The sequence below is a fragment of the Bos taurus genome, chromosome 28 (assembly GCF_002263795.3).
Source record: "Bos taurus isolate L1 Dominette 01449 registration number 42190680 breed Hereford chromosome 28, ARS-UCD2.0, whole genome shotgun sequence".
In the NCBI taxonomy this organism is placed as follows: Eukaryota; Metazoa; Chordata; class Mammalia; order Artiodactyla; family Bovidae; genus Bos; species Bos taurus.
The window spans coordinates 40,623,933-40,646,495 of NC_037355.1; the positions used below are offsets into that span (position 1 = coordinate 40,623,933).

Consider the following 22,563-nt stretch of genomic DNA (forward strand, 5'->3'; position numbering starts at 1 on the left):
TAACTGTTGCACAAACAACCATTAGCCAAAGTGGGTCAAGGGGATGGCTCTCTGCACACCTCACCAGCAAGGTGTCTGCTAAAAATATTCCAGGAAAACAAAATCACTGGATATAAATAGGAGAATATGTTGGCCTCACCGGACTCCTGGGAAGATCAAATGAGATCCTAGGGCTATGGGAAGCATGCCTGCTGTCCCCCGCCACTCCCCAGTATGTCCCTCACACTCCCAACGCCTCTGAGCCTTCTTCTCAGCCTGCCATCCCCTTCTTCCCACATCTTCGGCAGGATACTCCCAAAGCAGAGGCCCAGACAGGAACCTGGGTGTGGGAACTGTCCTCTGCAACTGCAGTCAGACGTGGCCCAAGGGAGCTGATCCAGGTCATCATATACACCTGCTCCATCATGCCTCTTCTCTCTTCCCCCATTTCATGCTAACCTCCCAGGGTCACCGCTGCCATGACATGTCTGAGAAGAGCTGACCCCTTCCTCCATGGATGTCCCTGTGCTTGACCTTCCTGCACTGCCCTGTTCCATCTGCTTTCATCTCTCAGCCTTGTAGTGGGCACAGGGATGTATGCCACAAAGGCCTGCATACCTGAATCTGTCCATCCTGTAGGTGTAAGAAGTAGGGGAAAGACTTCCCTGGTGGTCCAGTGGTTAAGAATCTGCCTGCCAGTACAGGGAACACAGGTCTGATCCCTGGTCCAGGAAGATCCCATATGCCTTGGAGCAACTAAGCCCATACACCGAAATTACTAAAGCCCAAGAGCCTAGAGTACATGCTCCAGAACCAGAGAAGCCACGGCAGTGAGAAGCCCCCGTGCCCGACTCGAGGCAACCAGAGAAAGCCACGCAAAGCAACAAAGACCCAGGGCAGCCGGAATAAATAACTAAATAAAGTGAAAAAAGAAGTAGATGGCGGATGGCATGAGTGTGCCTGTTATAACCAACTGCTGACTGAAGTATAACCTCAGGCTGTAGGGAAGCAGGCAAGTCAGTGCCTGGTGACCTTTTTGGGGGCCTTGCACTACACAGGTGCTTACTTGACAGCAGAGAAAGGTCCAAGAATCCACCCCCCATCCTGAAGCGAACACCAGGACAGAACACCATCTCCTCCCTCTTGATGCCTAGGAGCACAGCCTTGATGAGAAATATTAACCCACTGCCTGCTTTTGTCAGCCCCCATGTCTGAGGAGTCCCTACAACTGCAAAATTATTCTGACATGTCTACTGCCCCTCTGAAATACAAACCAATAATGGAAATGTTCTAAGAGGACGTAAGCCACTTAGAGTTGCCTTGGTGTTATTTTTTACTTGCTTTTTTTTTTTTTTAAAAGGATATCTCAAAGCTGAGAGTCCTTGATGATGTAAAGCTTTATCTTCTCAAGACATTTATGGACCTCCCAGCCACCCACTCACAGCCGACGCTACTCACCCAGCTAGGACCCTTTAACCCACATCCCCGCCTATGCACACTCTCGCGCACACACACAGGGCCACTCTTCTGCAGTGGCCCAGGCTGGTACCCAGTGGAATTTCCTTCTTTCCCTCCAGCACTTCTAGTCACAATAAATTAAGGTACTTAATTACATAAGTGATTTATCCAATACAAATGTATGAATGCAGAAAGGCCTGCCACGAAGAGGAAAATAACAGGATGTGACTCAGAAGGGCCAAAGGAAGAACAGGCTTGAGCAATGCTCTTTTCCAGGTTTATGTATTGGTATTTCCACTATCTCTAGAACCCAACACCAACCAAAGTACATGGGTGGTGCTTAAAGTATGTTTGATGGATGGATGCATATAGATGAATGGGTATGTGGAGGTTGGCAGGGAAGATGGGTGGATAGATAGGTGAACGGATGGATGGATCTGTACTAAGAATGTACACATTGATCTTGGTTCACAAAAAGATAAAATGTAGAAAACAGCAGGAAAAAGAGATTTTTATGCCCCCAACTTTGACTTGAGAGGCGACATGCTTTATTCAAACAAACATTCATTTCTCATTTATAGTTTGCTCAGAATGTCTTCTTGCGCTTCACTTGGAGCTGCTTCCATCTTCTCCTCACTCCTGCTCCTTCTCCTACAAGGGGCTGTCTCAATACTTCTCCCTGCTTTGGGCAGAAGCTAACGCTCCAGTACTCATCTACGGCTCCATGGTCTTCTCACCAACCTCAGCATTCTAACTTAGGTGAACTGCTAGGTTCACTGGTGGGTATACAAGGGAGGGTTGTCAGGAGAAGGAACTTGTAGGGGAAAAAAGATCAAGAACAGTAGAAAGGCTGCCTCTCCATGGGGCTCCCTCCAGATCCTGACAAACAGAAACTTTCCTTGGGGTAGGCGGGTGAAGACCAGTGTACTAATGTCCCGGATTGGTGAAGCCAGGTCCCTGAGTCAAAAGGAAAGATCTAGCGAGACAGAGGCACCCAGCTTCATTGACTCTCACTCAGTGCTTGTCTTGAGGAGCAAACAGCCTCAGCTGGTGCTACAGGTGGCAGGCTCAGAGAAGGGGGCATGGCCTGAAGGAGCCCTTGCCTCTCTCTCTCGTGTCTCAGGTGAGGCCCAGCACAGAGTTCTCTAGCAAAAGACAGACAGGCAGCTACTGTCACCTCATTCCTCTGAGAGTGGGAGCCCAGGACTCTGGCTAGCCTAAGAGCACTGCAGCCCAAAAGTGAGAAAAGACTACAAAAGCATTTCAGGTGAGGGCTGACTGGACAAGCTAAAGAGAGGCCAGGATGTCTGGGCCAAGGGCGTGGCAGAGCAAAGACCCGGATGCACAGCAAAAGGCCTGGAGCTGGGTCAGAGATGCCAGATGGAGTAAAGTCAGAGGCAGACAAGAGCCAGAGCCGGAAGAGGAACCTGAGGCTTTCCTGGGAGCCTACGGCCTCCTTTCCAAGTGTACACGCAGCTGTAGGGGGCCCGGCTGGTTGGGTGAGCCACCTTAGAGATGCACGCTGGGGTCCTCTTCTGTGTCACACAGCAGAGCTCTCACTCTATCACTGTGCAGCTTGGCCTGGGGCCTGGCTTGACCTGGCCCAGCTCTGCCCACTGCTGAACCCCCAGTGGGGACAGCAGCCCATAGACATAGCATGTGCTTGATAGATGCTCAAAGTACGGGTGAACTGGCTCTCCTCTTACTCTCACTCGCAAGGTGATGTTGAACAAGTCATCTAAAGTTCTAGCCCTGAGGCTTCCCTTGTGGTCCAGTAGTTAAGATACTGCGCTTTTACTGTAGGGGCACAGGTTTGATTCCTGGTCGGGGAACCAAGATCCTGCATGCTGTGCAATGCAGCCAAAAAAAAAGACAAAAATGATTTTTAAAAGCTCTAGCCTTATCTTGATTACAATAACATACAGTATGTTCAGTGTCCCTGGAGAGGTGCAGTGGGCGGTTTTGATTTACTCACCCTGTGAAATATCCCTGTGAAATGCAGATAGGGATAACCCTGGTGCCAAGTAGCCAAGTACCATCCCAAGCTCTCTGAATTTAGTTTTATTTTTGGAGGGAACAGGGACAGAAAGGAATAGAAGGAGAAACAAAGGACCCAGGCAGGCTCCTGACTTCAATGTGGGTCAGCAGAGAGCTTGTCAGCCAGGGGTGTCTCCAGTGGCCAGGGCCCGGTGTGAGTCTGTCACGCAGAAGCGTGGAGGCTATTGTGAAAAGAAACTTTGATCTGCCAACACCACTCGCCTCTCCTCCAATGCCCCTTGGCCTGAAAGCTTTTCAAGGGCAAGCAGGGGTCATACATGGCTCCTGCAGCTTCAGGGTCAAAAGACTGAGCAGGGATCAGCCCTGGGGATCAGGACCAGCACAGAAAGCTGCTCACCTGGGTGCAGGTCCCTGGCCTCCTCCTGGCCCAGCAGCAAGGTCACAACTGCCATGGTGCCCTGGACCTGAGCTGGGCCTTTTGGGTCTGTATGGCCTAAGGTGTTGCAGGGCTGCCCTCTGAGGAAAAGGCCACTTCTCTGATCTCGGGGTGCATTATACAAGCTGCCAATATAGGAAGGCCTGGAGTGAGGGCCTGCACAAATCCCTGACCCAGGTTCCTGAAAGGGAGATGGCTGGGCGCACTTTAAAGCCTGACATTTGCACTGCAGGGCTGGCTCAGCCATGAGAGTCCAGGGCACAGCCAGTCCAGCACTAAGACCATGCAGGTGCACGGGGGAGGGTAGAGGACAGGAAGGAGGGGACTAGAGCTAGAACAGGGACAGCTGCAGCCCTGTACCTGTGGGAGGTGCCCTGCCCTGCACCCTGTCACCAGCTGTCCATTCCCTGCCGGGGCTTAGCAGTTTCACCCCTGGGGATGCTTCCAAACATCCTCTCTACATGGTCACTTCCCACAGCCTCCACATAGTTCAAATGCCCTTATTTCTCCCCAGCGATATGGCAATCCCCGGTTACCTTGTCTCCTAGCCCAGGCCCTCCGTTTCCACCCTGCACTGAGTTGTCAATCCCACCATAGGCACATTCTGCCCTGTCATATCCCCGAGGGCTACCCACCCCGGCCTCCGTTCCCTGGCACTGCTCTCCTCGCTAATTGATTTCCCAGTACTTCTTGCCTCAGACACAATAAACTCAACTCCTGCCTTCCTTGGCTTCTGGGCCTTGACACATGATATTCTCTATAACTGGAAAGTGTTACTAAATGGAGATTAAAATTTCTGATTTATTTGGAGTTTGTGAGAATCAGAGAGACAACATTTGTGAAATGTCTAACATAAGAACTGGCATATAATAAGTGCTTAAGGTGTGTCTGCGGAATTAATGGATGTTGAATGAATAGTTTTAAATCGGTTCTTAGGAAGAAACAAAGAGATGTCAAAGTGTTTGAAAAGAGGATGCCTCTTAGAATAAAAGTGATCGAGGGGAGAAGCCACACTGTGAAAGGGAATAGGACCTCTGTATGGATACATTCTATGTGGAACTGTCCATCTGTAATCTGAATATGGGTTATATGCTTCCATGGGATGGGGGCATCCTGGCAATGCTTGTCTTTCCAAAGTCAGTCCCCTATGTAAGAGGCAGGTCCTCAGATGGGAAACAAGGAAGGTGAGGTCACATCTGCAGGAGACATAAGAGAGAATTCAGCTATGAGTTCCTGACTGGGCTTCAGCTTTTAAGAAACCCAGGTAGACATTCCTGGCTGCTGTATAATTAAAGACCAATCACATGAAGCCAACTGAGGACCAAGGATGGAAAGATAGATTTTTTTCCTAAGAGTTAACACCAAGAATCCCCACTACATCAGTAACTATATTTTATTTAAGAAAATACCTTGTGTCAGCAGGAGCAAAGGCTACCAGTAAAACTGTTAAATTGATCTTCATGAGAAAATAAGGAGAATTTATTTTGGAGTCAAGACCCAGTGGGGGGAAAATAGAGGGTGATCGGAAAGGGAGGTAGCAGGATGCGGAGAAAGGATGAAGCACAGGATGGGGGGGATGGGGCAGCAGAGGAGCAGTCATATCTCATCGGGGAAGACTTAGAACCTGAGAAGCTGTTTGTGCGGCTACAATGCAAAAGCCCCACTCCAAGGCCCACCACGTGCGACACCATCTCTGGGACTGAGATGTATTGTCTTGTTGAAACCAGGAAAGGCTCTGATTTCCCATCTGGGTTGGTACTAGATGGGGTAGCGGCAGTCCCATCAGAAGCCCAGGTGATTTGTTTACTTACTCACTGAGTCCCTAGAAGCAGGATGAGGGCCAGCAGTAATGGAAACAGAGCCCCCCCACCCCCCGCCCCACTCCCATGAAATGTGCTGAGCTCTTCAGCAGAGCCATACACATTTGGTTCTATCTGACCCTCAGCAGGCTGAGCCCTGTGTGCATCCCCATCAGAGTGGAAGGGAGAGGCCCCCGAGGATGACGATGGCTCTGCTAGGGTGCCAGCTATCTGCCCTCCCAGAGCTCCATGCACATTTCTCCACAGTATATCAGAATTTAGGCAAATCATATTAGGTTGCTCCAGCCTTGCCTCCCTTATACTCAAGGGCCCAGGGAGGTGCTGGGCATTTACATTATCAAGGTACAAGTCATCCTGGAAGGCGTGGGAAGATGGATGGAAGGCCAGAGTCACAGCCATGTGGGCCAGCTGCATCTCACCACCAGACCATTATTTGCCCAACACCAAAGCTGGCAATGCGAGAAATGTTTTCATTAAGAAAGGCTGCATTTCCTCCAGCTTTCCAAAGAGCCTGGTTTTCTCTTGCCTCCATCATTAATCAAGCAAAGTGGACTGTGCAGAGAGACCTCACAGAGGCCAACAGCAGGAACTGACCTCTGACCAGATTCTCAGACAGGCTCTGTCCATCCAGCACACTCAGACCAGCAGAGGGACCCGCTGGGAGGACAAGCCGATGCCCAGATGGCACAGCTCGAGAAATCCATCTCCAGGTGCGGCCTCTCTGCCAACCAGCTGCCAGCCTACCTGTCCTGAGAGGGGAAGCCATGTCCCGGCCTGAGAAGGGAACAGATGGTGGCAGAGGGCAGACAGTGGCGGGAGCTCTCCTCATGTTGAATCCAAGATGCGAGGAGGGTGGAGCGTTGAGGGTCATTTGCTATACCCAAGGCTCTCTGGCCTCCAGCTGTTTATATAGCCACCCGTGGCCAGGACGGCAACCAGCTGCACCCAAGGGGACCACCTGTGCACCTGTCTCTGACAAAGGCATCGATCCATGCTGGTCACTACATGTTCCATCTGGGTCTTTAGGGTGAAGTAAACCAGCGAAAATGACATGAAGTCCAAAGTAACTCTGGTGTGAAGAGGTTCGTTGCTGCTGCAGAGGAAAGGCTTCTATAGGCAGGTTGACACGAAACTTGTCAGCTTGGGACAAGTGTGCAGAAAGCCTTAAAGAAATAGGGATGTAAGAGGTGGTGGTGTGGGGAGTGGGGTCAAAATGCTGTAACAGGTTGAATGAGGGAGCAATGATTCCATCTATTAAGCCATCTTATCATTTTAAAATTCTCAAACAAGAGAAATCCCAACCTAAGGGAGCATTTTATGATAATACCACATTAGCTCCTGCAGCCTAATTGAAGGTTCGGGCTCCACAGTGACCAGACAATACAGCTTCTATCATTTGCCTGTCCCACTTTGGAAACACATTTGAATAGAAGTGGAGTAACAATGTGACAATTCATCTGTTAGGTTAATTGTAGCGCTGAAGTCATCAGGCAATGCAGTCCTAAAGACCAAGGATGGTTCAGATGCTTCTCTGAGCAAGGCTGCCCATAAAATCTGAGCAAAGCCTCAGGGGTTCTTAGGGTCTTGTTGTCCTTTTTATCACTGGCCGGGTCAGACAACCCTAAACAAACCTGTTGAGAAAACAAGAACGAGAAGCACCCAAATAAGACAGTGCTTTGTAGGGAAAAATAAACAAAGCACTGCACGCTGCAAAAACATGGCTTTGGAGCCAATAGAAGCCACTTACTGAGGTACTTTTCTTCCAAAAGATGTTCTCTTTACTAAATAGGAACCAAACTGATTTGCTATAATAGTGCCTGGTTGGCTTTGCAGCACAAAAAGCCCTGACCACAGGCCTAATAGAAGAAGATGGAGCTTCTGAGGTCAGCTCAGTGCAGAAGCAGAGAGATGGATGATCTTGCAAAAATTCCCTGCTTTTGATAGTCTTCTTGAAAACTTCTAACCCAGAATTATCATCCCAAGAGAAGCTGTCTGGGGGAAGAACTAAAGATGGACTTGAGAGCTCCATTTCCAAAAGAATTTTCATTAATTCCATCAAGACAAAGTTAATAATCCATGACATCAATGTTGTATTTTTTTTTCCCTTCAGTTGGTTGTGCTAAACATGTTAGAATCTTCTCAATAAATCTCACAGCTAGAGGCTAGTAGAAATTAGTTTGCCTTCTACACTGTCATTAAGAAAGAAAGAAGTGGTAATAGCTACAGAGAAAACTTGAAGGGAATGGCTTGTAAATGAGATGAATCTACAAGCTGCCCGAATGGTTGTTGGGTGGGATGAGTAAATAAATCCACATTTGCCTCTCGTCAGAGCCTGTACAAGGAAGCAGATGCAACAAATGGAGATAGATTCATTTAATAAAGTATTTTATTTATAGATATATAAAGAGGCTTCCAGAGACAGTTTAACTTATGTTAAGACCTGCATTCTTAACAGATCTACCCCATTAGTCCTTATCGGAATCTCCAAGCAGCAGGGTCTTGTCTGAAGAGCTATGCAGGCTGCAAAGACACTGGCCTCCCCTCTCCCACCCAAGGCAGCACTGACCAAGTTCCTGCATGACTGAGGCGATGGTAAGTGATGCTCAACACCGGTGATGAGGGGCCAGACAGAAGTGAAGCTCTCCCACCCACTGTGAGACTTTCAAAGAGCATGCTCAGGACAAAAGTAGACTACATCACACTGTACAAAAAATAATGAGGCCGTGTTCAGTCTTCCCATGGAAACCTAAGCACACCTGGCCACATCCTCTAGAAGGACAGTTCTGTTAATAGCTCGGCCTTGTTCTCGTTGCTTTCTGTACATCCTCTCATTTATTTTCATTATGACTCTGAGGAGTAGGGAATATTTGAATCCCCAGTGTACAGAGACGGAAGCAGAGGCATAGAATGACAAATAAATAATAATAAATAATTAGTAGCTAGATTTACTGGGATTTGAACCCAAGCAACCTGGGTCCTGTGCTGTTGCTGCTACTTCTTCTTCTACTATAGCTACTGTTGCTTCTGTTGCTACTGCTACTATTATACTACTGCTGCTATTGCTACTGCTGCTGCTGCTATTGCTGCTACTATTACCACTGATACTGCTATTGCTACTATTAATATTACTACTGCTGCTGCTAATGCTACTAGCACTGCTACTACTACTGGTACTACTATAGCTGTTACTACTGTGACTACTGCTACTATCAGTGCTACTGTTATTGCTATTACTATCACTGCTGTTGCTGCTGCTACTGATATGACACCATTTATGACGCTATTACCACTGCTGCTACTGCTACTAATACTGTTGATTCTACTAATACTACTATAGCTGTTGGTGCTGCCTCTGTGACTACTGCTACTACTACTGCTACTTCTGTTACTGTTACTATCACTGTTGCTACCACTGCTATTACTACTACTGCTGCTATTACTGCTGCTACTGTGGCTACCACTACTGCTACAAGATCTGTGATGTAGCTCTTCAATCTTGCTCTTCATATGGTGTCTGGATCTCATCAGAAACAGAGAGAGGTAGGGTGGCCAGGATTCTGTGTTCGATATTGCACTGACCTCACCTGACGATTAGCCACCCACAGAAGAGCCATGGCTTTGTTCATCCTCCTAATAAATGTGTGTCATTTCAGAAAGTCCTCTACTGCATTCCTCTCTGCTACAATCAGTGTCTTTTCCTCTCTTGTCCTCCAGGACAGATTCTTTACATCCAATGTGACTGATATGAACGAAAGAGCTCACCTGAGCTTCCTGTCCATGGCAAAATGAGTAATCAAGACCTTGATGAGACATGCTTTGTCTCTCTCCCTCCACCCTGCCAGGGCAGGACATGTTGGTGAAATAGGAAGCAGCCCTCTTTTCTTGTGGAGTAGAATAAGTACGGTAAAGCAAGAAAGAAATGGGGAAATGAACAGGGGGTATGGCGCAGGGTGGAACAGGGCTGGTGTGTCTTTGGGGAAGGATGAAGCCTTTTGTGGAGAGAGAACCCACAGAGACCTTCCTGGGAGTGAGACCCCCTCGGGGATCTGGCCCCCACAGAGAGTGGCAGGCACCTCCCCCTCCGGCCCCGGGTGGGGACGAGCACACATTGCCTGGGCCATGTGGTCACACTACGCTTCCATCCACATGGAGAGTGAGGTGCTAAATACAGAGGCAGTGTGAGAGGCCCTCAGCTCTTCTTCCAAACTCTAGAAAAGAGGAAGGCAGAGCAGGACAGCAGCGCCCTAAAATGAAAGCACCTTCCACGCCTGCTGCATATGCCCAGGGCTTTTGAGCCCATGAACCCTACAGAGGTCTTTCATCTACTCTCCTGGTCAGCCCCTCACCATCTGTGAAAGATCCCAGACCTTGTGACGTCTCCCTGGAGCAGTGGATGTGGGGCTCGTGGGAGTTACTCCAATGAAATCCTGATGTCGTCTATGTTTCCTTATCAACCAAGAACATATTTCTAGCATTTGCCATCTGTGGGAGAACGCTTCCTCTCTCCCCTATTAAGATTATAGCATGGATTTGGTACTTTGACAAATCACACACGTACATAGTTCACTCTAGAGATTATAATAACCTCCCCTCCCAAAATATATGCCCCATGATTAGATGATACCAAGATGTACTGGGATGGGACTGATACTCTATAGGCAGACACAGCCCATCACTGCCCTATAGTCCCTATGCCAGGTGGAAAGAAGGGGTAAACTAGTTTCAAACACTGACTGGCAACCATATCCCATGCATAAATTATGAGTACTTTTCACAAACCCAGGTGGGAAAAATTTCCTTCTGTTATATGGTTCCCACCAAGCATCGAAAGAAAATTTTCTTAGGGACCATGTTCCTAGTGGAGTTTCAGATGCCAGTCTACCAACAGACAATCTTCACCGTTACCCCCAAATATCCAGGAAGAAAACCACCTCTCACAATGGGTGCACAGCTCCACATGCACCTCCCAGGCCTAAGAGAAGCTAACCTCTTCTCTTAGGTTGATTGCACCTATGTCAAAGACTAGTGGGGGGACTAATCATACACACTCTGTTTCTCATCTTGGAAGGAAGGGAACAGGTGGGCAAGTAATGTTTCTACCTTTTGCGCCCTCCTGCTCAGCTAGGATTCCAGTAGTGTTCTGGTTGACTTAAGACTTAGCATTCAGAAGATGAGCTGAGACGTTTCCCAGTTATTTCCATATTTTTGACTTTCTACAGAGAGGAACTTAAAACAGGTTCAAAATCATGACTCTCCACAGGAAGGCTCTGTCCCCAGTTCTGACAGATGAAATCATTCCCCATTAACACAGCCATCACAGAAACTTAAGATACAGGACTCTCCTTACTCCCTAAGTGTGCAACTTTTAAATACAAGAGGCACCCAGTGAGCTAATATGCTGCATCTGCTGACATCGGCCATAATTGCCTGCTAATGTGCTTAGAGGTATTGCCCAGTTGACTGGTTTCAATTTCAGCACAGAGTTCTAATAATTACAGTTGGTGGGGAAGTGTGCTCAACTAGAGCTGAGGCACACTGATGCACGAGGCAGGCCAAGGGTATGGGTGAGACTCCCTCCTGGAAGAAGTTTAGGAGGCCAGCACTGACCTGCAGCATCTGGAGGTAGCCTTCCTGGGGGTCGCAGAGCAAGGAGGAGATGCGGTGGTTGTTCCTCATGCATTTCTGGTTGTCCTTTGCAGAAGGGAAGATCTGCCGGACCACAGTCATCCTGCCAAGGGCGCTGTGGACCAGATCCAGGATCTCTGGGTCACTGATTTCCTGGGAAGATAACCAGAAATGCTTACCATTGACTTATGACCTCATAATCTCTGCAGAAGACTTACCAGTAGATGTCTAGGTTGACAGCCCAAATAGTTAATGCCAAAGGGGTTATGAGTTTGGGCTCAAGGTCAAAGAGCCTTATTAGCTGCTTACTTACAAATAATACTTGTTTACCCTAAAATGCAAACAGGATTGTTCAACACCTTCCCTGAAGGACAGAAAAAGATAATCTGCAGCTAAACCACCAATGCACTGGCTTCCATGGAGTCAAACCCTAAAAGAACCAATACTGTCAAGTGTCATGAGAGGCATTAGCTGGGATAAAAGGCTCAGTTTCCTGTTGGGAGTTGTCTACCTGATGTAGACAAGGAAAAGTGGCTTCCTCTGACAGAGCTGAACAAAATGCATTAAATTTCCCATAATTATTTAACAATTAGATTTTTTTAAAGATTTGCATACATACAAAATTTTAAAATATATCCATTCATTCATCCACTCATTCATTGCACAAAATCTACCCAACAGCTCTTCAGTGTTTTGTTCCATGTTAAGACTGGGGTATAGCTATGAATGAGTCAGGCTTAATTCCCTCTGGTGAAACTCAAGGTCATCATAGGCTGAAATATATGGAGTGATGTCATACCGAAATCTAGGAGCAAAGGAACCCATCAAACTTCCACATGGGCCCATATGCTAAGTTCTTTACACACATTATCTCATTTTGTACTTGCAACAGCCTTAGGAATTCTATGAGGTAGGTCCTATTATTACCGTATTTAAAATGAGCACTCTGATGCATAAAAAGAGCAAAGGGAGCAGGCCAAGGGGAGCTCTTCCCAGGATGAGGCTTCTGTGAGGAATTAGCACTGAAGCTGAACCTGAAGGATGAACTTATTAGGCAAAGTGTTTGCTTGTAAAGGCGAGCAGGCAGGACAGTGAAGAGTCGAGTTGGTGGTAGTACTGCTGTGTACTGCTGAAGATGGAGGCAATGGTTCAGGCAGCAATGTGTCCCTCCAACCTAGGGAGGGGCAGGGCCACTGGCAGGAGAGAGGAATGATCAAAGGCAGTGTGGGATCTGTGTCCTAGACCAGATGTGGTTATGGGGTTCAGGAAATATTGCTAAAACATTCACACTATAGATGATGAGAAGCACTTGAAAGATCTTATGCCCCAATAAGCCACAATCAAATTTACATTTTTAAAAATCTCTGACTGCTGTACAGAGAGAGGATTAGAGAGTAACAAAACAGGTCCATGTCTGAGATCAACAAAGGGACTATAAAAAATGAACATTCACCAAGGGTTTTAATGGTGGAAGAGAGGTTAAGAAAGCTCTGGTTCACTGGTTCTAAGAAGTGACTCTATCTGTGTTGGTTGCAAGTCAAGATTTTAACCATGAATAACTGTGTTTTAAAATTGGCCTTAAGTCTTCCTCCTTGCAGATGACACAGCCTAGCTTTGAGACAATGAGATGGTACAAATGGAGTTAATGAGGTTAGAAATAGTGATCGAGAATTTGCAGAATCACATAAACAAGAACATAACACGTTTAAGGATTTAAAGGTAAACAAAGCACTCTCAGGAACTGTCCTAGGTACTCAATATAAGGGTATAGACTAGTCAGTTATAACCATGTACTAGATCTGGGAGAAAGGAAGAAATTAAGAGTTGAATCCTTTTAGAATGATCAATAGTTCCCAAATGTGCAAAACTGCAGGCATTTCTAAAGAATTAAAGTGCTTATACATACTGAATCTGGGTTTCAACCACTTAAACTTTGTATTTCGGACAAGTCTGTTTAAGGAATGATGATCATATTGGATTGGGACCAACTGACAATCAATGGTGAGGAAATTGCAAAATGTTCATATCTTTGGACAACCAAGTGAGAAGAGCCCAGGATCCAGCTGGGCTCCAGAAAACAAAGCAGAGAATGTAGCTGAGCCTGGACATTTGTGCCCTGCTCTTAGCTGCCCTGCTAATGGACACATTGCCCCAAGTAGGATAGCAGGATGAGAGAACTCATGTTCTAACCTACTAAAAAATAAAACTGTAAGAAAGACCAGTGAGCAGCATGGTCAGCTTTACTTGAAGAAGGAATATAGAGGTGAGGTCTTCATGGGTGGGAGGTAACCTAGAAAAATCATAAGGTCATGAGGAAACAATTCAAATTATGCGTAAGAGGGTTCCTCAAAGTCAGCACACTTAAGAAATGGATATGTGACATACCTTTTGTTTTTCTCACTTACTCTTGATAGCGGAGAAGGTGATGGCACCCCACTCCAGTACTCTTGCCTGGAAAATCCCATGGACGGAGGAGCCTGGTGGGCTGCAGTCCATGGGGTCACAAAGAGTCAGACACGACTGAGCGACTTCACTTTGACTTTTCACTTTCATGCACTGGAGAAGGAAATGGCAACCCACTCCAGTGTTCTTGCCTGGAGAATCCCAGGGATGGGGGAGTCTGGTGGGCTGCTGTCTACGGGGTCGCACAGAGTCGGACACGGCTGAAGCAACTTAGCAGAAGCAGCAGCAGCTGGATGGCAGAGGTTACCATAGAAACTCTTTAATTAAACCTCTCCTGCACCCTTAACTTCCAGATAGGAGAGTCAACGGCAATGAACCCTCCCTACTACCCCGCAACAATAACCTTGGAAATTGTAGGGGGCCTGACTGATAGGAGAACACAGTACCTTTCTCACTTCCCTACAATATGCAGCAGCATATGGGGGGATTGATGTCAGGGCAGCCAGGACCTAGTCAAGGGTCCCGCAAGTCAAGCCCTCCCGCAAGTAGCCCTGATCTCCAGACCATTCCTTTCCAATTCTACCTTCCCAGGACAGAGATGAGAACTTGGCATAGCTTCCTCCAACCCATTAGCTGCTATACGCCTCCCTTGCCATAAGGATCTCTGCATAATCTCCCACAGTCCTGTTCTCACCCAGTCACTCTGATTCAAAGCACTACTAGCCACCTCCCCACACCTCTGCTGCTGCTGCTAAGTCACATCAGTCCTGTCCGACTCTGTGTGACCCCACAGATGGCAGCCCATCAGGCTCCACTGTCCCTGGGATTCTCCAGGCAAGAACACTGGAGTGGGTTGACATTTCCTTCTCCAGTGCATGAAAGTGAAAAGTGAAAGGGAAGTCGCTCAGTCGTGTCCGACTCTTCGCGACCCCATGGACTATAGCCCACCAGGCTCCTCCATCCATGGGATTTCCCAGGCAAGAGTACTGGAGTGGGGTGCCATCGCCTTCTCCACCACACCTCTGGGCCTATCCCTAGTATCTAGTACAGAGATAGCTGCAATCAGATGCTAAGAATCCACAGAAGCAACTCCCCTGGGTCCCTTGGAGGCAGTGAAAAGGGTCACTTCTCCCAGGGATTTATCCTTTTCTTTGGAGATACCCAAGTCTGCACCATCAGTCAGCTCCTCAGCTCCATGCCAGGCCTTCTGTTCCAATGGCCCCACCAGGTCCTTTAGTATTACTGGGCTGCACACAGGTATCTGCTCACACCCTGCTCACTGATGCCAGGAACTGCTTCCAGGCTGCACACCAGGTCAACCTCTGGACTACTGGGAAGAGGATCAAACTCTGGGTCTTCCTAAAGGTGCAGAGGGCAATCAAGCAGCCAATTTACATAAACAACTTGGAGAACAAACTTTCCCTTTGTCTCAGCTGAACATTCCTTCCAGAGAGTGCTACTAGCAGAAGAAACAAGACAATGTGTGTATACTGTGTGACGACCACTGACCTCACCACAGTCAGCAAGGCAGCAATGTAACAGTAACACATCATATCCATACACTCAACTAAGTGCTGATGCGTGGAAGGGCACAGGCTCAAAATAAATCTTCCTTATTACTTTTTAAGTTTGTCTTGTGAAATATATCTTAATGCACAGTTCAGTTCAGTTCACGTCAGTTACTCAATCGTGTCCAACTTTTTGCGACCCCATGAACAGCAGCACGCCAGGCCTCCCTGTCCATCACAAACTCCCGGAGTCCACCCAAACCCATGTTCATCGAGTCAGTGATGCCATCCAGCCATCTCATCCTCTGTCATCCCCTTCTCCTCCTGCCTTCAATCTTTCCCTGCATCAGGGTCTTTTCAAATGAGTCAGCTCTTCGCATGAGGTGGCCAAAGTATTGGAGCTTCAGCTTCAACATCAGTCCTTCCAATGAACACCCAGGACTGATCTCCTTTAGGATGGACTGGTTGGATCTCCTTGCAGTCCAAGGGACTTCTCAAGAGTCTTCTCCAACACCACAGTTCAAAAGCATCAATTCTTCAGCGCTCAGCTTTCTTTATAGTCCAACTCTCACATCCATATATGACCACTGGAAAAACCATAGCCTTGACTAGACAGACCTTAATGCACAAACCCTACATAAAGTATGAATAATAAATGATTTCAGTGTACCTTTCATCAAGAAATAAAATATAAGCTGCATCTTGATTGGATGCCTCTTTCCCAAATGCTTACCACTTCCTCATCAGGAGTTCCCTTTGTCACGCCATGATGGACGTAACCTCGATAATACACATCTTAGGCTTGCACATTGTGTTTAGCTCTGTGTAAGCTAAACAGTCTCTTACCATTGTGTTTTAACACAGTGGTTCTCAAACTGAGTCGTGTATCAGGATCACCTGGGGAACTGACAAAATTACAGAGGTCCGGTCTTGTCCCATTTCAACAAGCAAAGCTTCTGTGTTCTACATTAGCTCTCCACATAATTCCAGTATTCACCAACATCTAAAAACCCCTGGGTTTAACATTAAGTTTCTGTGATCTATTCATGGTGATGGATGCAGCTCTGGTTTATTCATTTTCACAGCTGTATGCTCTGCATTGTATGATTCTGCCACAATGCATTCATGGTATTGTGATTACCATTTGAATGTTTTTGCTTCTTCCCTATTAGGAACAAACCTTCTATGAACAATTTTTCTTGCCTGTGTGTCTTGGTGCACACCTTTAAGAATTACTCTACATACCTGGAATTAGAATTCCTCCACAGGAGAATATGAAAGTGAAAGTTGCTCAGTCGTGTCCGACTGTTTGTGACCCCATGGACTTCTCCATGGAATTCTCCAGGCCAGAATACTGGAGTGGGTAGCCTTTCCCTTCTCCAGGGGATCTTCCCAACCCAGGAATCGAACCCAGGTCTCCCACACTGCAGGAGTATTCTTTACCACCTGAGCCACAAGGGAAGACCATACGAGAATATGAATGTATTCAAATTTACTAGATAATACCAAATTTCCAGATGATTTGTATCCACTTATAATCATGTGTGCTGAAGAGTTCTTGTTGTTCTTCCTTTCCTGATCCTGATATCCTGCTGCTGCTGCTGCTGCTAAGTCACTTCAGTCGTGTCCAACTCTGTGCAACCCTATGGACAGCAGCCCACCAGGCTCCTCCGTCCACAGGATTTTCTAGACAAGAACACTGGAGTAGGTTGCCATTTCCTTCCCCACCTGATATCCTATGACTTAATATTTGCCAGTCTGGTGAGAATGAACTGGTACATCACTAGACTTTAATTTCCACTCCCTAATACTTAAAAGAGTTAAATATCTTTCATACACTCATGAGTCATCTGTTTCCTTTTGTGTGCTTGTGATCTTTGTCTAATTTCCACTGGGTTTTATATTTTGCATGTTGATCTATGGGACCTTTTTTTCAGTTCTGGATATTAAGTTCTTATCACATGCTACAGATACCTTCTCTAGTTTCTAGATTAATAAGTAAAACTAGGCTATAAATTCATCCAACTTGGTGTTTTCTTTGTCAAAAGATTTTTATTACTAATTAAATTTCCTTATTTCTATAGGAATTTTCTTGCTTTGCCTTCCTCCCCCTGTCATTTTTAGTCATGTTGTCCAAATTTTTGACTTGATTGGCATAAGTTGTTCACAATGTCATTCTACTTCTTCTATTCTCTCCAATGCATCTAAAGTTGTGTGCCATCATGCACTTCTAATAATCTGTATTTGTGTATCTTCCCTCTTATTCTGATCCTATAAGTTAGTATATTTCATAAATTGTCCTTTAAAAAGTAAGTTTTACCTTAACAGATACTGTTTTATGTGCTGGTTTTCTCTTTCATCAATGTCTACTCTTATCTTTATTATTTTTATTTTTCCATTTTCTTTTGATTTATTAAGTGGTTATTTTTGAAGCTGTTTCCATATGAAGCCTAGCTGATGAATATTAAACATTTTTTTCTTTCCTAATGAACTATTTAAGACTATAGATCTAAAAATCAAACATGCTTTAGTTATGACCCACAAGTTATCATATATATTAATTGTATCATTGGTTCTAAAATTCCTATTTGAAATGTTTTTGACTCATGAATAGCTTACTAGAGATTTTTAAAATTTTTCCAAACATGAGGTAATTATTTTTCAGTAATCAAAGATGATGCTGTGAAAGTGTTGCACTCAATATGCCAGCAAATTTGGAAAACTCAGCAGTGGCTACAGGACTGGAAAAGGTCAGTTTTCATTCCAATCCCAAAGAAAGGCAATGCCAAAGAATGCTCAAACTACTGCATAATTATACTCGTCTCACACGCTAGTAAAGTAATGCTCAAAATTCTCCAAGCCAGGCTTCAGCAATACATGAACCGTGAACTTCCAAATGTTCAAGCTGGTTTTAGAAAAGGCAGAGGAACCAGAGACCAAATTGCCAACATCTGCTGGATCATGGAAAAAGCAAGAGAGTTCCAGAAAAACATCTATTTCTGCTTTATTGACTATGCCAAAGCTTTTGACTGTGTGGATCACAATAAACTGTGGAAAATTCTGAGAGAGATGGGAATACCAGACCACCTGATCTGCCTCTTGAGAAATTTGTATGCAGGTTAGGAAGCAACAGTTAGAACTGGACATGGAACAACAGACTGGTTCCAAATAGGAAAAGGAGTACATGAAGGCTGTATATTGTCACCCTTAACTTATATGCAGAGTACATCATGAGAAATGCTGGGCTGGAAGAAGCACAAGCTGGAATCAAGATTGCCAGGAGAAATATCAATAACCTCAGATATGCAGATGACATCACCCTTATGGCAGAAAGTGAAAAGGAACTACAAAGCCTCTTGATGAAGGTGAAAGAGGAGAGTGAAAAAGTTGGCTTAAAATTCAACATTCAGAAAATGAAGATAACGGCATCTGGTCCCATGACTTCATGGGAAATAGATGGGGAAACAGTGGAAACAGTGTCAGACTTTATTTTTGGGGGCTCCAAAATCACTGCAGATAGTGACTGTAGCCATGAAATTAAAAGATGCTTACTCCTTGGAAGAAAAGTTATGACCAACCTAGATAGCATATTGAAAAGCAGAGACATTACTTTGCCAACAAAGTTTCATCTAGTCAAGGCTATGGTTTTTCCTGTGGTCATGTATGGATATGAGAGTTGGACTGTGAAGAAGGCTGAGTGCCGAAGAATTGATGCTTTTCAACTGTGGTGTTGGAGAAGACTCTTGAGAGTCCCTTGGACTGCAAGGAGAGCCAACCAGTCCATTCTGAAGGAGATCAGCCCTGGGATTTCTTTGGAAGGACTGATGCTAAAGCTGAAACTCCAGTACTCTGGCCACCTCATGCAGAGTTGACTCATTGGAAAAGACCCTGATGCTGGGAGGGATTGGGGGCAGGAGGAGAAGGGGACGACAGAGGATGAGATGGCTGGATGGCATCACTGACTCGATGGATGTGAGTCTGAGTGAACTCCAGGAGTTGGTGATGGACAGGGAGGCCTGGCGTGCTGCGATTCATGGGGTCGCAAAGAGTTGGACACGAATGAGCGATTGAACTGAACTGAACTGAACTGAATCTTCAACGTATTATAACCTGAGAATGTGGAATGTGTGATTCAAATCCTTTAAAGTTTATTGAGACTCACTTTGTGACAGTTTGCATGAATGCTTTCCGTTTCCACTGTCCAATTGCTGCTGATTTCAGTGGCCCATTTTTAGGTCCATTAGATGAGGAGTTTTCCCATTTCTGTTTGTATTCAGTCTTTATCTCCAAAAATCATAATAGGAGTTTTCTTAATTATGTATAAGTTTAGAATGATAACTCCTTGCTCACCTGAAACTTTTATCATTATTTATGCATCCTCTATTTCTAGTAACGTATCTTGCCTTATAGTTTACTGCTATTAATATATACACTACTTTCATTTTGGTTAGTATCTCACTGTTATTTTCCTATTTCTTTGCTGTCAGTCTTCCTCTATCACATTTTAGTTGGGACTCTTATAAGAAAAATATACTCAATTTTTTATATCCATCCTAGACATTTTAGTTGAAATCTCAATTCATTTATATTGGACAATGATCATACATATAAATGAATTGATTTTATCATACTATTTACATTACATATTTTACTGTTTTTTTCCTTCTCTTTAGCTTCTTGAAATGATTTTTTTGTATTTTCATTTTCTTATTCTCTTTTCAAAGCTATAACAATATTGTCCAATATTTTTTCATTGGATATCATGAATACTTTAATTGCATAAGTGTGAAATTAATCAATATTCTTACTCTCTCAATCTTTATCTCTAATCATCATCATCTCAGCTAATGTCGTAACGATGTCTAGTGTTTTAATTCTAGTTTTCATTATGCCCTCTTATCACACATAATTTCCATTATTTTATACAGTAAATATTTATCTACTTAACCAATATTTATAGATATATTTGTTAAACATTCTTCTGTAGCCCTCAAACCTTACGTCTAAGATTATTTTTCTTGCCCTGAAGTATATCATTTAGAATTTCCTTTAAATGTGGGTTTGTTGGTGACAAACTTAGTTTTTGTTTATTAAAAAGCATTTTTATTTGGATCTCATTCTTAAAATAAAAAAATTCTAAATTGAACAGTATATTTCATAGCACAGTAAAGATAATATTGCATTATAGTCTTGCTTCCATTTAAGTTCAGTGTATTAGATTCCTATGGTTGTAATAACAAATTATCACAAACTCGGTGGCTTGGAACAACAAAATTTTATTCGGTCACAGTTCCACAGAGCAGGAGCCCAAAAATCAGTCTCACTGGGCTGGTATTAGAATATTGGCAGGCATATTCAGCCCACAACCTCGAGTTATTAGGATTCAGTTTAACTGTCATTCCTTTGAAGATGACCTCTTCTGCATGGATACTTTTCAGATTTTTCTCCATTTCTGGTGTTCTGCAGTCACAACATGAAGTGTATTTTTAATTTTTATTCTGCTCCTGATTCTTAGGCTTCCTAGATCTGGACTTTAGTTTCTTCAATAATTCTAGAGAAATCTAAACCATACTATCTTTTAATACTATTTTCCCTGCTATTTCCTATTTTCTTCTAGAAATCCAATCAACAGTATAGTAGAGCTTATCATTCTATTTTTCATGTTTATTAACCTCTTTTCCAGCTGGTTGTTGTTGTTAGTTGTTCAGTTCCTAAGTTGTGTCTGACTCTTTGCAACCCCACGTACTGCAGCACGTCAGGCTTTCCTGTCCTTCACCATCTCCCGGAGCTTGCTCAAACTCATATCATTTGTTGACCTATGGACATTTGTTGGCAAAGTAATGTCTCTGCTTTTTAATATACTGTCTAGATTGGTCATAGCTTTCCTTCCAAGGAGCAAGCGTCTTTTAGTTTCATGGCTGCAATCACCATCTGCAGTGATTTTCGAGCCCCAAAAATAAAGTTGCTCACTGTTTCCACTGTATCCCCATCTATGTGCCATGAAGTGATAGGACCAGATGGCATGATCTTAGTTTTCTGAATGTTGAGTTTCAAGCCAACTTTTTCACTCTCCTCTTTCACTTTCATCAAGAGGCTTAATTCTTCGCTTTTTTCCATAAGTGTGGTGTCACCTGCACATCTGAATCATTAATATTTCTCCCAAAAATCTTGATTCCAGCTTGTGCTTCTTCCAGCCCAGAGTTTCTCATGATTTACTCTGCATGGAAGTTAAGTAATCAGGGTGACAATATACTGTTGAAGCCTGGCTTGGAGAATTTTGAGCATTACTTTGCTAGCATGTAAGATGAGTGCTTACTCCTTGGAAGGAAAGTTATGACCAACCTAGACAGCATATTAAAAAGCAGAGATATTACTTTGCCAACAAAGGTCCGTCTAGTCAAGGCTATGATTTTTCCAGTGGTCATGTATAGATGTGAGAGTTGGACTGTGAAGAAAGCTGAACGCCGAAGAATTGATGCTTTTGAACTGTGGTGTTGGAGAAGACTCTTGAGAGTCCCTTGGACTGCAAGGAGATCCAACCTGTCCATCCTAAAGGAAATCAGTCCTGAATATTCATTGGAAGGACTGATGCTGAAGCTGAAACTCCAGTACTTCGGCCACCTCATGAGAAGAGTTGACTCATTGAAAAAGACCCTGATGCTGGGAGGGATTAGGGGCAGGAGGAGAAGGGGATGACAGAGGATGAGATGGCTGGATGGCATCACTGACTCGATGCACATGAGTTTGGGTGAACTCCAGGAGTTGGTGATGGGAGGCCTGGCATGCTGTGATTCATGGGGTCACAAAGAGTTGGACACGACTGAGCGACTGAACTGAACTGAACTGAACTGAGATGAGTGCAATTGTGCAGTAGTTTGAGCATTTTTGGCATTGCCTTTCTTTGGGATTGGAATGAAAACTGACCTTTGGCCACTGTCGAGTTTTCCAAATTTGCTGGCATATTGAGTGCAGCACTTTCACAGCATCATCTTCCAGGATTTGAAATAGCTCAACTGGAATTCCATCACCTTCTCTAGCTTTGTTCATAGTGATGCTTTCTAAGGCCCACTTGACTTCACATTCCAGGATGTCTGACTCTAGGTGAGTGATCACACCATTGTGGTTATCTGGGTCGTGAAGATCTTTTTTGTATAGTTCTTCTGTGTATTCTTGTCACCTCTTCTTAATATTGTCTGCTTCTGTTAGGTCCATACCATTTCTGTCCTTTGTTGAGCCCATATTTGCATGAAATGTTCCCTTGGTATCTCTAATTCTCCCGAAGAGATCTCTAGTCTTTCCCATTCTGTTGTTTTCCTCTATATCTTTGCATTGATCA

The 22,563-nt window shown here is 44.7% G+C and overlaps 1 protein-coding gene across 5 annotated transcripts in view; it reads right to left on the minus strand.

Moving 5' to 3' along the window:
• The window catches only part of GRID1 (glutamate ionotropic receptor delta type subunit 1), a 685,448-nt gene that overhangs the window by 219,603 nt on the left and 443,282 nt on the right, over window positions 1-22,563 (minus strand). For all 5 annotated transcript variants that reach the window (XM_024986927.2, XM_059882689.1, XM_024986926.2 and 2 more), the window contains one exon: window positions 11,299-11,469. In XM_024986927.2, coding sequence (XP_024842695.1) covers window positions 11,299-11,469 — 171 coding nt within the window. The remainder of the gene's footprint in view (window positions 1-11,298; window positions 11,470-22,563) is intronic.